Source organism: Nothoprocta perdicaria, unplaced genomic scaffold (genome assembly GCF_003342845.1).
Source record: "Nothoprocta perdicaria isolate Ctin4 unplaced genomic scaffold, notPer1 scaffold_43, whole genome shotgun sequence".
NCBI lineage: Eukaryota > Metazoa > Chordata > Aves > Tinamiformes > Tinamidae > Nothoprocta > Nothoprocta perdicaria.
The window spans coordinates 3,178,515-3,196,187 of NW_020455677.1; the positions used below are offsets into that span (position 1 = coordinate 3,178,515).

At 37.1% G+C, this 17,673-nt stretch overlaps 1 protein-coding gene across 2 annotated transcripts in view; it reads right to left on the reverse strand.

Annotated features, from left to right (window-relative positions):
- The window catches only part of SRBD1 (S1 RNA binding domain 1), a 119,212-nt gene that overhangs the window by 43,649 nt on the left and 57,890 nt on the right, over positions 1-17,673 (reverse strand). For both annotated transcript variants that reach the window (XM_026046288.1, XM_026046289.1), the window contains exons 16-17: positions 17,262-17,353; positions 2,448-2,530 (exon numbers count right to left, since the gene is read on the reverse strand). In XM_026046288.1, coding sequence (XP_025902073.1) covers positions 2,448-2,530; positions 17,262-17,353 — 175 coding nt within the window. The remainder of the gene's footprint in view (positions 1-2,447; positions 2,531-17,261; positions 17,354-17,673) is intronic.

Genomic DNA, 17,673 nt, shown 5'->3' on the forward strand with positions numbered 1-17,673 from the left:
GTATCAGTTGCAGAGTGTTTAGAGAGAGGTCATATGTAAAGGCTTATAGTTACAGCAGGCTAAAAAGTGATATTTTCTGTGAAAAGCCCGTTACATTTGATCTAGGCTGCATTTTTTATTTCCTCCCAGAAGTTAATAAAAAGTTACACCCAATAACTAGGTTATAAATTAAAGTATAATATAACCTTTAAAACTGCTTTGGATAATATCAAATTTTATTCCTGATATACCCTTTATCTGAGGGATTAGCTCAGCAATTACTCTAGGACTCACTTTATGATACAACAATTTTTTTTCTATGCCTAGTTTCTGAGCCACAAGGGAAAAAAAAAGCAAAAAAAAAAAAAGCAATAAAAAAAAAACAACTCTTCTCCCTAAAGGGAAGCAAGTCATAATAGCTTAATTCCTCTCCTCCTCCCTTCTCTTCCTTTGGCAAGACAGCTCTAGTGTCCAAAGGGCAGCAGAACTTTTGACTTTGCTTTCAAGAGTGCAAATTTGCTTTTGAGAATGTCACATAAAGCTCTAGTACCTCAGAAACCTTTACATCATTAAACAAGCATCTTATAGCTACTGGGGTGATATTTAAAACTTCTGACAGGAATAATACCTATCTAAAAGGATTATCCAAACCATGATGAGACTTAAAAGTGCAGAYTGCTGGGAGTGAACGACTTTTAAGGTCTACCTTTAACATGCTTTTAGAAATTCTTTCCCTCTGCTTTCTAATATAACCAGTTTGGACATGAACAAATAATGTAGTCGGACGTTCACTTGCAAAACACCTTTAGTAAAGCAAGAAGTTTCAGTGAAAGGGCCAGGAAGATGGCACTTACCCGCACCCTTTCAGTGTGAAGAAAATCAAGGTGGCTGAAACCACCGAGGCAGCAATGAACAGCTGTTTTCTGTTTATTATAAATTCATCTGTCTCCCTCCCCAAACCATACACCAAGCAACAAATCTTTGCTTGAGATGTTCAGTAGTACAATATGCATGTGGGCCACAGTAGATCTTTGTTTTCCTTGAAAATATCCACCAACTCAAAAGAGCTGTTATTAGGATACAGCATTTCATGGATTTTCTTGGGGTGGGGGAGCAGGGGAGTTGTTTGTTTTCACTTCTTTTTCTTAAAAAGAAGATGAATAAAAATTTGTACCATCTTTTGTTATAAGTAGATAAATRTATATTTATATATAAAGAAAAGCAGTTGGTTTCCATGAGTTACAAAACCAACTATGCTTCAGACAGAAGGTTTGTGGTGACTATCAGCAGAACAGCACACTTTCCCCAGGTTCTGGATGCATGCATTCCAGAGATCTATAGTATTTCATCCTTTCAAGCTATGGAATACTTCACATTGAAGAATTAYTTAGATTAATTAATTTCTTGATTAGCTCTACAGTTAGCAAGCAACGTGAATACATTTTCTTGTCCGTGGTAATACAAGTATGTCTTGCAAAAACTGTACTTGGGGCAACATTTGCCAACAAAAATGTTGACCTAGGTTCTTTAAAAGTAATTCAGGCTATTCCCTTTCTCTGAAAAGCTTGCAGTGACTCCCTCCAACAACACACATACACATTCTTGTCTTTGCCACACTGTCTTTAGCAGCAGCAGTAAAACCATTGTAGTTTCTCAACTACACTCTATCCCACTGACTTACAAGAGGTCACCTGAAAGCTTCAGACTATTGCAGAACAGTCTTAAATTCTGCTTTCTCTTCCGAATTCTCTTCCATCTGTTCAAATTTAACTCACAAGCTTGTCTTGAAAATAGAGGAAAGTACACATTGCGTTTTCTATTTTGTACTTCTCTGTTCTTTGGGACTTGAGCGCTTGCATAAGTGCTTTCCTGAACTGATGCCAACATAAAATAACTATTTTGTAGCCCTTCTCAGGGCCACTCACTTTGTAAAGACACTTKGAAAATACATTTCTCCCCTCAAAACTAAGCTACAAAAATGCACAAAACTGAAAATAGTCAAACATTTTCCAATTCAGCTTTAGTAAATTAAAAATGTCAAAACTTATGTTTTTCCTACAAACACAGGAAGGAATGCACCTAATAATACAAATTAATGGCTTTTAAGTGGAAGATCAGTATCTTATTGTACTTTTCACAAAGAGCTAAACCTCAGTTGCTGTAATGATGAAGAAAAAAGAAAAAAAAGCCCTTTACAGATCAGGTTACCTGTCTGACCTGATGTTTTAAATAGACTGTAAGTCTGACTGCAGACATTTCAGATTCTCAGTAGCAATAGTTTAAAAYAGAGATGAAAAAAGAAAAAGAGTCATTCTATGACTTACATATGTTTATCACTACACTAAAAACTCGATGCAAACCTTTTAAATATGACAGAACTAGTAGACACTTTTAATAATAAAGCAGYGTTTTGGTGTTGCTCTATCTCATGATGGATTACTTACGTTAAATGATATGCATTAGCTTACCTGATACATTCCAACTCCTATGTGTTTGGGCTCAATTTTCACTAGCTCAGCTAATGGGTCTTGTACACGTCTAGCTATGGAAACTGAAAAAGAGAAATAGAAAAAGAAAAATGTATTTTTTTTCTAAGCAGAATTATATAATTGCTTTTTCTGTTTTTATTCAATACTCTGCATATTTAATCCATTTTTTGACTGGAAAAAAAAAGGCACACAAGTTATCAATAATATAATAGAAAATTTTTGCTAATATTAGACCCAAGAGATGAAGTATATTAACAACTTTTTTTTTTAAAAAAAAAGTAATTCTGGGAAATTTCACACTGTAACCATGGCATTCACATCCTCTGTTCACAGGGAGAACATATAGAATTATGGACAGTGATTTTGCACTTATAGCCATACTAAAATGCATACTTAACATACAAAATTAAATTGTGAAATATCCTTTAACCTTAAATCACACACATGTGATTTCTACATATACTTCAACTAATTAACTTCAACTACATGTATATATATACACACATACACACACACACTTTAATTATGTAACACAGCGTTCAATTTCAGAGTGTACTAGATGGTAACAGCGGGATAAATGTATGCAGCTCTGTGGTTGCCAGAAGGAGACAAAGGTTTAGGAAGAACAAAGTATTTTCCAACGTTTCTGATGGCATTAACTGCTCGTGAGAAGAACATTTAGCCTTATTAATCCCACAGTCTGAGCCAATGATGAATATTTGAAGCCCATTTTTACTGCGAACTTCTTCATTTACTGAAATAAGAAAGAAATACTTATTTGCAAGGACTCCACCTTAGCCTAATTCTGCAGGTACTAGGTTGCATTCTTCACCTGGTCCCACCATTTCCAAACGTGCTTCCTCCCACATATACTGAAACAAAGAGCTTTACCCTTATACTTATGAACTGCTTTTCTCCTGAGCCTAAATGCAAAGAAAAAAACAAATTGTTCGATTTAGCACACACCTCAGTCCATTTATTCTATATTCCAAAGAAAATAATCATGAAGAATACCAATATAGAGAGGTGCTCAATGCTGAAAAGCAAAGGTTTTGCGAAAGAAAAAGAAGAGAAAAAAGCATATGCAAGGAATGCAATCTAGAGTGGTAAAATGAAATGCWGAGATTATCAGAATTATCTGATAAATTAGGTAAAGTTACAGTGTATCACCATTACTATTCCTAAGTAATGTTCCACAAGATTTCTGAGCCCAACCAGCGTCCCATAGTTACTTTATTGGCATTACACAACACTAAAGACATAGCCAGTACCTGTGCCAGGAAGATTAGAAGTCAAACAGATGAAGGCAGATAAAAGGCAAGAGAAAGAGACACAAGGTTGTATTAATCAAGGTTCCTTTGACAGAAGCAAGAAAAGGAGGAGTTGGAGCAACAGCATGTGAAAAAGCAGAGATCCAATGGACAAATAAATTCTAATAGGTCCAGATGAGAAAGAAGAGAACAAAGCTGAGGGCACTGGGGATCTCCAAGACGTCACTTGACAGAGATTTTGAAGGCCGGCTCCTGTTGGGTTGACCACTCTTCCTGCTGCCWGAGCTTGTGTGAGAATAGGATGAGTGGGGTTGCACAAGAGAAAGTAGGAATGCTTCTACAAAAGCAGCCTTGCAGGTGGCTTTAGAATTGCTTCAAGAAACACTTCCTAAAATTTACCTTTATTATTACTGCTATTTTAAATAAGGAAAGGCCAGAGGATGACTAGACTGGAGTAAACAGATAGATACATAATGCGATTTGGTCAATGATACATACACAATATTTCAAGAGAAAAAACTATAAGCATCTCCAATTATCAATATCTCTAATAAATACAAAAGGCTTGACATGCCAATTTAAATGGCCACTAGCGCAGGTGGTCAAATATCAATTTCACAGCATTTTGAATACTTTTGGAGCCAAACCACTAGATCCAATGCCTGCCTACCTACTCATTATACAGGGGCCTCAAAGCCCAGCAGCAAGCTCTATCTACTGAACAGAGCACCCAAGGTTTCACTTTAAAGATTGGCACTGCTCAGCGCACAGTTAGCATGAAGTTCACCGCTCGGTCAGAGCAGATTTCAGCCCCTTTCCTATCGGTCCAAACGAGTGCTGGAAATGGCAGCAGGAAGCACCACGGCGCTGACACTCGATCCGGCCRCTTCTCCGGCGGAGACGGGCTGGATTCAAAGGCTCCCGCGTACGTCGCCTTGTCAGGCTCACAAAAGGTTAATCAGTGCAAGTGCCATGGCTTACAACAGACATGCTTTCCTGTAACAATCATACGTATAAATTACAGCTTGAAACACTAGTGGTACAGATGACCAGTCATCTTTCAATGTAGGAAAGTCTAAGCTCAACAGAAACAAAAATAGAACAAAGCATCAATGAAAATAATGCTAATCCGGTACAGGAAAGGGTGCTATATAGTTATATATTCTGTACATACTCAAGTCTCTATATAACAGTTCAGTGGTTTCAAGTCAATTCAGTGGGTTCCGTAATATAAAATATATTTCAGAAGTTACATTTTGGGACAACTTCAGGGCAAATATTTTTTCAGTATCCACATCCCCTTTCATTACACCTTCTAAAAAGAAACTACACTGAAATTTCCAAACATAATAGGATTCTTCTATTAAAAAATAAAAATCAGAACCTTATTTTTATAGTAGCTAGGTTGACAGCATTGCTGTACCTCTGCAAAGTTTCCAGCAGTGATGTAGCCCCTGATCCAGCAAAGCACTTTGGCACAGATGTATCCTGGAATTCCCACTGGAACTAGCACAACTATTCACGTGCATAAAGTTACATAGGCATTTAAGTGCTTTCCTGACTAGCTCTAATGGTTGCTATGCTGAAGGGTGAAGATCAGCTAACAGTCAGTTATACGGTTTGAAGGATGCAGCTCCTACAGTCCTAAGAACAGGAAAGAGCTGACCATCCAAGCTTCAGCTCTATTCCAGAAATTCTCAAACATATAATAAAATAAGAGAGCACAAGAGAGAAAACACAAGACAAGATCATCTACCTTCTGGGCACAAATTCACTCTTACACTGAYCCAAAATTAGCGGCCAGTCTCTTATGTACAGGTACAACCACCTTTTTTCTGTTACAATATAGCATGCTTCAATAGGCACCTTTTTAGGGGATAATGAAGGTTCACTCCAGCAATTTAATCTGCATGGCTGAATTCTTGCAACACAAGCAGAGTCTGATTAAAATCAGAGGGCTCTGCAGAAAAGCAAGTGCTGCTSCCATAGACTGCTCTGATTTTATATTCTGCTCCCAGAATATAAAATCAGAGTCAGAGACGGTAAAATCTTATGGACTTACATTTTCTCTATAACAATTAAATCATTAAGTTTCCATCATTTTCCATAGTAAATATCTATTTTTATTTATGGAGGTATTTCCTAAAGTATCTGTGCATTTAAAGTACAAATCAGAAAAGGGAACAAACAATGCGTTTTTAAGACAGAGACACTGAAATAGGGAGTGCAATCTCAATTGCAGTTAAGCTATGCACAATTTTTAAGAAAATACAAAATAATTTTTGTGATGACATGCAGTGTGAAAAGCAGAAAACCAAGTGTTTGTTTTGTTTTAAAGTAATCAGTAGGACCAAGAATGAAACACYTGAAATATCATTCTCACAATACAGTCCTCAAGCAAAATGTGGGTAAAAAAAAATCTATAGTAAACACAGAAACAGCAAAGTGATTTGGCCTTCCATTAGAAAACAATTGCAAGAACTACACACCAGAGAGATGCAAAGCTTCTCCAAGTTGTCAATTAAGAGCAATACGTTATTGCAACATTTGCAGCAACAACAGCATATTGTGCTGCCATGCAGTAAATCCATGTAAAATATTAAATCTTGGGGCAACAGAATGGCCTAGGTGGTCCTCTGACTTCAGTGTACATGATCTTCACTTCCAAGTGGAATGAAAGAAAAGGAAAGTTATAGAAAACATTTATTGAAATATTATATCATTACAATATTTTGTGGCATTTTGAAAGCAATTTATGAAATATATGAAAGCAATTGAATAACTGCTTAGTGGTCTCAATTCTCTCCATCAGCTGGAGACACAAAGCCAGTCAGATTCTTCAACATATTTGCCTATCAGCAAAGAAGTGCAGTGACACTGGGGCAGGGGAAAAGCTTGCATAAGGGTTACTTGCAAAGCTCATGCCTTTCTCAGATTCCARTCTTCATGGAAAATAACTATGTTAAAAAGATCTGTTTCCAAATGGCTAATGAGCAGAGGTACCCTCACGACCTTGCAAAAATGCTTAGTTATCCAGCTCTTCACGTCTTAAAAGATCGAATCTGTCTTAATTCAACACTGACAAATCTTACATTAAAGCTATTCCTTCCATATATACTCCCCACATTTCTAAAATTTGTTTTTACCATTACTTTCTCCAGCAAGCAATTCCATACTTTTCACAGCGATAAAGAAGGACAGTTTCCACTGATGAAAGTCTTTAGGCAAAGTCTTTCTAAGGACTGGAAGGGAGATTAAAAAGTGTCCACTTCTCAGCAACAGGGAAAGGCAAAAACCCATAACAGCCTTCCAGCTACTTCTCTAAAATATATATATATATTCTGTGTATACATTATGTGACAGTTGTGTCAGATGTCAGCCATAAAAACAGAAACAGTGCTAACTTTTTAATTAGTTTACCTGCCTCCCTTCACTAACAGAACAGATACAAACCATTTGCTATGGCTAAAGCCAGATATGTACCTCAAAGGKGCAAGAATGGCTATTGAACTGCACAAGAAAATATCTAAGAAATAGGTATTGTGTCTGTTTCTGAGGCTGCCTGTCAACTGCGTTGGTTCAGACAACCACATATTAAAATATTCTCCTTTTGCATTGCTATATGTAGGAATCACACTGTAAAGCGAAAGCTTAATAGCTATAGATGGGAAAATAGTAAAAACAAATATACAGAGTTCTGCCCAATGCACTATGAAASGCTGCCAGAAATTATGATGGGTGGAAGAAGGGGGGGGAAAAAAATACTTCAGTTACAGCAGCATTTAAATGTTGCTTGTCACTACAAGCAGTAAAATATTTTCAGCCAAAAACCTGAGCTTTATGCTGATGGCATTCCTTTAAACACATGGGTCTTTATATACRGATAAAAATGTGCCCCAGCCAATAACTGTGACAGTTTAGCTACCTCGTGYGAGTGGGAGCATTTGTTTGTGTTTTTAAACAACGTGAGGTTTCCAGATGTGAAAGCAACGGGCAGAATTTTACAAGTGTTTTACAAATAAATATATGGCAACCACAAGCTATTAGTTCAGTCTCAATTTTGTCATAAATAAGAACATTTTGTAATTTTATTATAAAACCTCAGTATTTTGCTCTTGCTGAGATATGTTACTGTAAGCACATCCAAGAAACTCATCCCCCCTGCCTCCTGTTTTAAGACATCTTTGCATCTTAAAAGTAGAGATTGAAACTTAAAATGTCAGTTTGGTAAAATTAATATATTAAGGCAATCAAAGTTAGCTCACAAACACATGTGCAATTATTGCCAATATACCATGCCAGGGGAGATATGGACACATTACAACTCTTTTAAATCCTTTTATAAAGCCTATTATTGCTTTTGAGATCGATTACTCTCTGTAAGTATCTGCAATAATGTTTACTTAGTGATCGATTGCTCAGGTTTCCTGAGTGCTGGAAGTTTTCTATCCTGTTGACCTGAATTTCACCCCCCTCGCACAGGGTACAGTGAAACGTACAGTAGTCTTTTTATTAAGCATTCTTGCTCAGTAGGTCAGGATTTGTGACACAGTTTTGAATCCTCATATATCTTCTTGGTGGGTTTGAAGTATGCAATTTATTTTAAGCAACTGCTCAGCAGCTGCATTTCATCCAAAATTCTTCTGTGGCAAGTGAGCAGGTTTTTGTTTTAAAAAGATTTCATTTTAGTTTACTTTTAACTCCATAAAACTGATAATCTGTTATTTGCTTAAGATTAATGAAATAATGAATGGCAATGCTCTATTTACTGACTACTAAAATCTTTGAAAAAGATGACTTAAATACAAAAAGGAAATAAGAAATACATATCAAAAGAAAACCTCAACAAGTGAATACAGCTTTAAGTCAATATTTTTCTTAGAAACACATCCTCAAAAACACTTTCCTCTACTCATTAGTATTTCCTATATCACAGGGGTTTTTTTTCCATGTGATTTATTTCTGTGATATTTTGTAAGGGAGAAGGGTATATAATTATTTCTGTGATATTTTGTAAGGGAGAAAGAGATATAATTATTTAACCAAAGTCCAACACAGTTTATCTTCACATCCCAAAATGAGTATGTGTAGAGGACTGTACACATGGAAAAAAAATCCCCATCTGTTCTGCTTATAAGATAGAATTTGTCAGGATATACTGCACCTTCAGACCACCGGTACTACTTTTAAGTGCATCACCACAGAGCATTAACTACATCGCTGCTAAAAATAAAGATTTCCTGGAGTTCTATACTTGTGCAATCATTCATTTTTGTCAACAATAAAAATGAACCTTTCAGAAGTGACCAGAGTGGCCTTTTCCAAGACTAGATTGCGAGCAAAAGCTTTGGAAAACAAGGCTACTATATATAGTGTGTGTGTAATATATATATATTTTATATATATATATATATATATATAAAAAACACTCTTCAAATTAAAGAGCAGGCTTGCACTCATAGTCTGCTTGGTTCAATGCTTCAAAGAACCAATCCAGTCTCCTAAGGAAACTCCAGAGACCCAACACACAGACAACACACAGACAACACACAGACAACACACAGACAACACACAGACAACACACAGACANCAACACACAGACAACACACAGACAACACACAGACAACACACAGACAACACACAGACAACACACAGACATTATTACATCAATAGGGAGGGAAGGAAGTTTTCATAATACTTTTATGCCTGTGGAAACTGGCTTTACCAGAACCTTGACTTAGCCTCTGCTCCTAGAGATCATTTTGAGACAAAAGCGTGGTCGGGTATTTTCAGGTTGCTCAGAAGCATCGCAAATGATGCTCTGAAAGCAAAAAGCTGCTTCCTCCTGCTGAATTCAGACTATCTGGCATGTTAGGCAAATCAAAGGGAGACAAGGCTAAACTCATGTCTTTCCATGAAGAATGGAAAGATAAAGCATGAGTTGCAAACGCTAACTTACAGAGTGCAAAGAATGATGCTCAGGTAAGAGTTATACACATGAGACTCTTACCTGAATGGAAATATTAACACCCCAAATAGCCAAATTAAAAACTTTTCAGTTACTTCAAAATAATCTCGTTTTAATTCTGTAAAAAGGTGAAAGCTGAGGGACATCTATAATGATTAATGCAACTCAGAAGATTCAACTCCAGGCTACCTGTCTGCTCCACAGCTCCAGAGGTGGGACAGTGCAGATCAGTTGGATTCTAGGAGCTTAGTACCCTATCTCAGCACAGATCTGAGAAGATTTACATTTTTAACTAGAACAGTAAAATATTAGAGACTAGAAAATTAACTCCTGTGTAACAAAAATCCATTCAGCATTGTGCCATCACTTCCAAGCGATTCAGGAACATTTTACACTTATGAACACTTATGATCAGAATCCCRATGCAGGTAAGAAGTTCAATCATTTGCAGACTAAGTGCAGCCGTATGTTGTTTTTTAAAATTTAAAATTTACCCAAAGATTTGCTTTATTTTCTGTTCAAACTATAGAACGCAGTCCACACTTTCTGATGAGCTTCTTTTCATTGGCAGAAACTGGGCACTAGGGGGCAAAAAGCAATGAACCTTCCTCACCTTGAGGTGATACCTTGGTGATGACATTTTTTATTTCAGGCAAAATTAAAWTAAAAAAGCTTAAAAGGAAAAACAAAAACCCCACACAATAAATACTGCATCTTTTCCTTTCCTACAGTAAAATTCAGCTCAGTCACTCATAAATGTTGTAGAATACAGCAGATGGAAGACAAAACAGAATTTCATTTTGTTCTCCTGTAATTGCACACACTTTAATGAAATGAATAACAGCTTGTGATTAACGCAAAAAATGCTCCAGTGTATAAAAATTTAAAGTTACTTTCCTTTCCTCTAACTCTTTCTGAAAACTTGTGGAACTTGTACAAATCCGCTGTGATTAGCTGTAGAAAGCAGCTTACACTTAGGCAGCACTGAGGACAATATAACCATAAGACTTCTGTCCAATAAAGTTTCTGAAAAATGACCTTCTCTCCTGAGTAGCCAAGGGGAAGTAGTGCTCTTTTAACAAGATGAAGAAATTAGCTCAAGTAGACATCAAGGCACTATGTCCCACACATCTAATCATCAAATTGTTTTACTTTCCTTAAGATAAAGTCAAAAGAAATTACATTTTCTCTGATCTTTACCTTCTACTTGCTGGCCACTCTGACAGCTTCGAACTGTATGTCTCTATCTTTAACAGCACCCAAGGGAATAAAACCCTGCAGCGTGACAGTCTCAAAGTCCTAACAAGCCCTASAAGCCTACAAGGCTTTCTTTTGCAAGCAAAAGTGCAAGTGGTTTGCTGAACTTTGAGCGTGCAATAATCCAATGCATTCTGCCCTGTGGAGAGGAGACAAGCAGATGGGATTTGACAATGCTAAGGCAGGCTGTGCTGGGTGACCTTTTGCTCTCCCAGGCTCGTCATTCTCAGAAATCATCCATTAGAAGTAGCAGTTGCTCTACTGGATCCTACCTGGGCATGGAACATGGAACAGATTCTAGCTCTGTTGGTACTTCAGATCTTTACAAAAAGGAACTTTAGGAGTATTTTATCTGTAACTGAGGTTCACCGCTTTGCTAACAGAGTGGCAAGGCTATGCAGTATATGGACTGAATGAAGTTTGCTGCATTAGAAAAACATGTWTGATACTCTTGCTTCAGCATCTGAACACAGACTTGCAAATTTAAATCTAAATGTGGATGAATTAAGGCATGTAAATAGGTAGGTTTAGCATAGCATCTTTTCTAACAAAGGATAATATAAATGTGTATTAAAAAAAAGAAAGAAAAAGCTACGTTATCTCAATGTTTAAAGAATTCCATGTGTTCAGGTTTGTTTGCATTTTTTTCTTTCCAAATCAATGTAATCGATATTAGGTTTTTGTTTTGCTTTTAACTCTTGAAAGAAATAAGGTAAGTAACCAATTTCATGAAATGGGAAGGAGTGTCATGAAGACACTCCTCATTTTCTATTACTGAGTGTATATGCAGCCCAGGGCAAAATCCCATCCTCATAGCAGTTCCCAGGAGTTAGGTCACTCTTACCCCAGAGCTCAGCACTTTCCTCCACTGTTAGATTTATTAGGCTATATTCATTTCATGACAGTACCTAAGTCAAAAATTTGCAGCGAATCTTCTACTGGATCAAATGTTTTTGTATTACATAAATGAAAAATGAAGGAAAATTTTCATTTGAGCATATGACAAATACAAAGTACATCTCCTAAGTACAAAAACACCACTAGCTGAGCAAATCGAAAAAGAAGTTTGCCAGCATCCAGGAAGTATATAAATGTCAATGTCAATATTTCTATCTGTCAACCCTTCAAGCCCTAAGAAGTCATTCATGTTACTCCTTCCATACATTTCACCTGACTCCCCCACAATCCTGACATTTTGTCTATTTTAAGTTTCAAACAAGTTTCTGTAGCCACAAGGAACGTTACAACACAAGCTACAAGAAGCATTATAACAGAGCACCAGCAAGAAGAGCTGCATAGYGTCTATGCACTGATAACAGCACAGAGTTGTCTTACTTCTTGTCTCTAAAGCCTAATTTCCATGAGGAGCAAAGGTTCTGCATGACAAAAGCCCTCGAGCAATACTGCATAGGAAATGATGGAGGTAGCAYGGGCAAGATCATCAAACTTTGGAAGATCACTTAACTCTAGAGTTCACAGAAAGACAGTGAGACAACTAGAAGTTGATCATGCAGCCCATAATGGAGGGATGAATTCTGACCACTGACTTCAGGTCTTTTCTCACTCATACAAAGAATACTGCACCGAAACAGCCTCCTCRGCCATTCTGATACCAAAAAGTAGCCATTTAATGACAAGAAGAATCACTGGTAAACTGGCAAGGCACAGTAACTGCTTATTGAACATGCTGATTACAGCTGCTTCAAAGGGAAACTGTCATCTAGTCCTTCCTTTAAAAAAAAGCACAAGCAAACCTCAATCACAGAGAGACCCAGAGCACTTCAAAGATGCATCTATCTCATGCACAATGAAAAGCTCCATCTTGAAGCTGCCACAAAAAAAAAGCTTACCAAACCTCAAACAGAAAAAGTGTTATGGTGATGGTAGCTCTGAATAAAATCTGAACAACATGATAACCAATTGAGACTGCATTTGATTACTTTGAGAAAAACTCCACTGCAACTACACATATGACTCCCTTGATAAGATATTCAGAGGGCACCTGCCTAGGCAGAAAAAAAAAGTCAGACTCTCAGGCTCTCATTTTCCATCTGATCTTTCCATATTAGCATGATTGAACATTGGAACAAGTTGTCCAGAGCAGTTGCGGAGCTTCTATTSCTGAAGAGGTCCTCAAAACCCAACTGGAGAATTTGCTCTGTCTGACCCTGTTCGAGGTCTACATGTTGGACTAGGTGATCTCCAGAGGTCCCTGCCAACCCCAATTATATTCTGTCATTCAGTTCCCTCACTGCCACTCCATAAATTCTAGAACAGGCAAAGTCAGAGCCTCACATGGGCAAATTAATAAGCTTCACAATGATAATCCTACACGTGCAGTTTGCTATCCACTCTTTCTATGGTTTCCATTCTCCCATACAACTCCCACCCCCAAACGTCCAGCCTCTTCTTAGGATCAGTTTTTGGAAAGGAAAGGTCAAAAAAGCTTTTTATTCCTTTTTCTCTCAAGCTGCATCTCAGACTAATTTATCCAAAACCAGGTCTTGAACTTGTTCTTTAGGGAGAACTCTCCTAATCCACAGCTAAACTTCCTCAGCTTATCAACTAGAAAATCCTTCTATTGCTCTGGCCTACAAGCCTCTTATCTTCTAATTTTGTGAGGCTGAGGAAAAGCTGTTCTGTTCATTAATCCTACAACAACTGTCAGAATAAGATATATACCTTCTTACACCACTTAATGAAACCTAGTTAGCTGGTGATTAAGTTCTTTGCTATCCAGGTACCTGAACTCCATTCAACCAGATTTTACAGRAACTGAAATAGCAGTATAGAAGCTTCTGCTTTTAATAAAATATTAATACTGGATGCTATAAACATTTTAGGGAACCTGGTTCAGCACAACAAATTGACACAGGAGCTGAGGTTGCTGAGAAGCAGCCTGAGGAAAGGGAGCCACCTCTGCAGGATGGTTCTAAAGCTGTGGAGAGCCTGACCCATGTGTGCTGCACCCCAGAGAAGAGCAAATGAAACAAGCAYTCTTGCAAGCACGCACAACAGTGGTGAAAAGGGCTATTCCAATGACCGTAAAGTCCTTCCACGATAAAATACGTAAGCACAATTAGTTTTTAATGCATCTTTTCTCAATGGTTTATCACAAGTGTGCAATATCCATTATCTTGGATAGAGTTGACAAAAACAATCATGTTTTAGACTCAACAAAATTAACATGGTCCAGAATTGTCTAGCTTTGCAGTTTCCCATCCCCCTCCCCATATGAATACTTACCAAGAAGAAATTAGTCAGGTTATATATATATATATATATTTTTTTTTAAATCAGGATCAGTACCTTCTATTTCTATATCCAAAGTGAGAACTGATTGAGAACAGCTGCTAAACAGAATAAATATGACTGAGAAATACGACAAAATGTGCTCAAGTGAGCTCTTGTTCAAAATGCATTATTTAATATTTTACATTCACGTATCTGATGGGTAAAGAGAGGTTTACCTATGCAATTCCTGCCTTCCCCCACAAAAGGATCCCTTCTATCAAGTTTGCATTCAGAGAAATGTTAAAGTGGCAAACTGTGTTAAGATCACAGATATCTCACGTCTGCTGTACCTTTTATTTTAACTATAAATGTCACACTTTATCATGCAGCTGTCAGCTTCCTTTAATGTACTAAACACTATCTAGTAAGCACAAAACCTGACATGATATAACACAACAATTAAAAAAAAGTCAGCTTTAACACCACATAATCACATTTATATTTGCTGAAAATTAAATTTGGGGTTGAGAAAAAAAAGAATCACCCCTCTAATATCATGCCACATTTCCACTTTCACCTAAAAAGAAAAGAAAAGGAAAAAAAAAGCATCCAGAGCCTTAGCATGCCTAATTATAAACTGAAAAAGTCTAAAAATTTAAAGGATTTTAATAAAAAGCCTATTTCCATAGAAGGTGACATACAGAGGACTAAGCATTTTTTTCTACTTTCTTTTCTATGCTTTTTCAGTCTCTATSCCTTCTGCAGTATTGCTGAAGAAGGTGAAAAGAGCTGTCATTTTTCAACCCAGATGCAGCCACATTTACGTGATGCCTGAAGCAGTTCCCAGGAAAAATGCATGACGGACTTTAGATAATTAATATTGAAATTAGTCTTGTATTACAAATTTGATTTTTGTTTACAGTATCTGATGCACAGCAGTAAACAAATATTTCAGAAATCAACTTCAGAAATGCTAAGAAAATGTATGTATATCCGGAAAAGAGGTTAAAAAAATCAGATACAGTTAGAAGAGTATATTGTTAATAACTAGTTTTCTTTTTTCTCCTCATTTACATCAACTCTAAAAAGACCTTYAGTTAGCAAAAGAAAAATACACACAAATGGAAAGAACCTTGGCCCAAGGGAAAGTTAGTGGCATCTGTCAAAAACACAGAAATGTCACAAGCTTAATATTCACTTTGCCCACACTATGACACATTCAAGATCCCCTTGGCCCAGGAAAAAGATGATCACCATAGAATAAGTGAGCAGGCAGGAAGGAAAGACTCAAACAAAAAGCTAAGACCTGTTCCAGGATGGGAAGGGTTGAAATGGACATTTAAAGAAAACTCCTGTAAAAACATCCACTTGAAACATCAAACTAYTGCAAGTCTTTATTTTCCTCTCTTTGAGGAAATAAGAGGAAAGGAATCATATGAGGAATCCCGGAAAATTCAAGCCTCAGATACCACACAACTTCAGAACAGCTTTCTGATGAACCATTTCTATATCTTCCTAAATTTCCAAATCAGTATTACCACAGAGTATTATCACAGAATAACAGAAGGGTTGAGCTTGGAAGGGACCTCTAGAGGCCATCTAGTTGTACTCCCCCTTGCCCAAGCAGGGGCACCTGGAGCACAGGGCGCATGGTTGCAACCAGATGGGTTTGGGAGATCTCCAGAGAAAGAGACTCCACAACCTCCCTGGGCAGCCTGTTCCAGGGCGCTGGCACCCTCACAGTGAAGAAGTTCTTCCTCACATGGAGATGGAACTTCCTCTGTTTCAACTTGTATCCATTACCCCTTGTCCTCCCTGGCCACCAGCAAGAAGAGTTTGGCCCCTTCCTCTTTACCTTCTCCCCTTGGGTATTTGTACATGTTGATAAGATTCCTCTCTCAATCTCTCTTCTCTAAACAGACCTAGCTTGCTTAGTCTTTCCTCATACAATAGATGCTCCAGTCCCTTAATTATCTTTGTTGCTCTATGAAGATAACTCTAGAAGAACCCTCCTCTCTAGAAGCTCCATGTCCCTCTTGTACTAGTGCAGGACCCCTCTACTTGACCTGCTGGCAACACTTCGTCCTACACAGTCCRGGATCCCATTGGCCTTCTTGGCCCCAAGGGCACATTACTATAATTTTGCCTAGAAAAGATCTGTATTGTGACAGTGTTGCTGCACTCTCCAACGGACTTTATTTGTTCAGTTCAACAGCAGTTTCAGGAAAATCAGGCAACTAAAAGTTGATAGCACAACTATGAACGAGTTGCAAATAAATAATGCACAAAGAAAATAATCCAAAGCAACCTTAGATGTACCCTTACTGCTGTCTTCCAATAAATCAACTCCATGAGTAGAAGCTGGACACCAGTGATGTTGTTTGGAGTTTGACCTTTAAAACTACTCTTTAACCAAACATTGAGAATTTTAATTACAACAGTGATTGCGTTTGGGTACTCTGAAGACATAGACTATATCACACATCAGTAACATTTACACTAAAGTGTTTTTCTATTGTTTCTTTTTAAACTAGACCTAAATAGTATTTTTCCAAGACTAATCCAGTTATGTAAAAATTTCAAAAGTGAAGGAAAGCAAAAGTGCCATCATCCTTCAAGATGATGACAAACATCTGTTCTAATCTACAGTTCTCCCAGCCCTTTAAATGTTTAAGGATTATTAGAGACATCTGTGTATTTATAAAGAGTAAAACGAGGAAAATTCTATTTCTTATATGCATGGACATGTGCAACTTTTTTAGATTTTTTGTGATTTATTGGCTATATTAATCCCCATAAGTTCATGTATACCTATTGAAGAAATGACTTTTACATTACAGGTTGTCATAGAAGTTGCMGTCATTGATGGACAGCGCTAGCACATGTGAAATGATGCAAGAATGAAGTTAATATTATTTAAAAACTGAAGTTCAGAAACACACCAATCAAAACCTTCACTCTTTATACATTGACCCTTATTGCATTTAATATTATAGACAATACAAACAGAGAACCGAGAATTAAGCCTTATATTGAAATGGTGATAAAAAATATACTTCATACCTGCACTTCTTAGGTTTGGGTCTAGGTCTGGCATTTCCTTAGATGCTTCGGGACTAACACTGTAGATGGATGCCCCTGCTTCACTGACAATGCTACAAAATAAAAGAGCAAAAAAAAATTAAAAGTGTACAACTGAGAATATCATCACTGAAAGACTTCGTTTGCACGTAAATTATTAGAGGCTTAAAAGAAATAAAACATATGTACATATACACACACACATTTTAAAGTATTTTGAATTAACTGAATGCTTATAAAAGTAAAACAGGACAGACATGGGCAAATATCTCCATGTACACTGATATCTATCCCTGACCTGCAACATCTCCTCTTGTTCAATYCTGGTCATATTATAAAATACACACTGTCCATGAGATCAAACTCCATATTAACTTCAAAACAAGAAACAAGC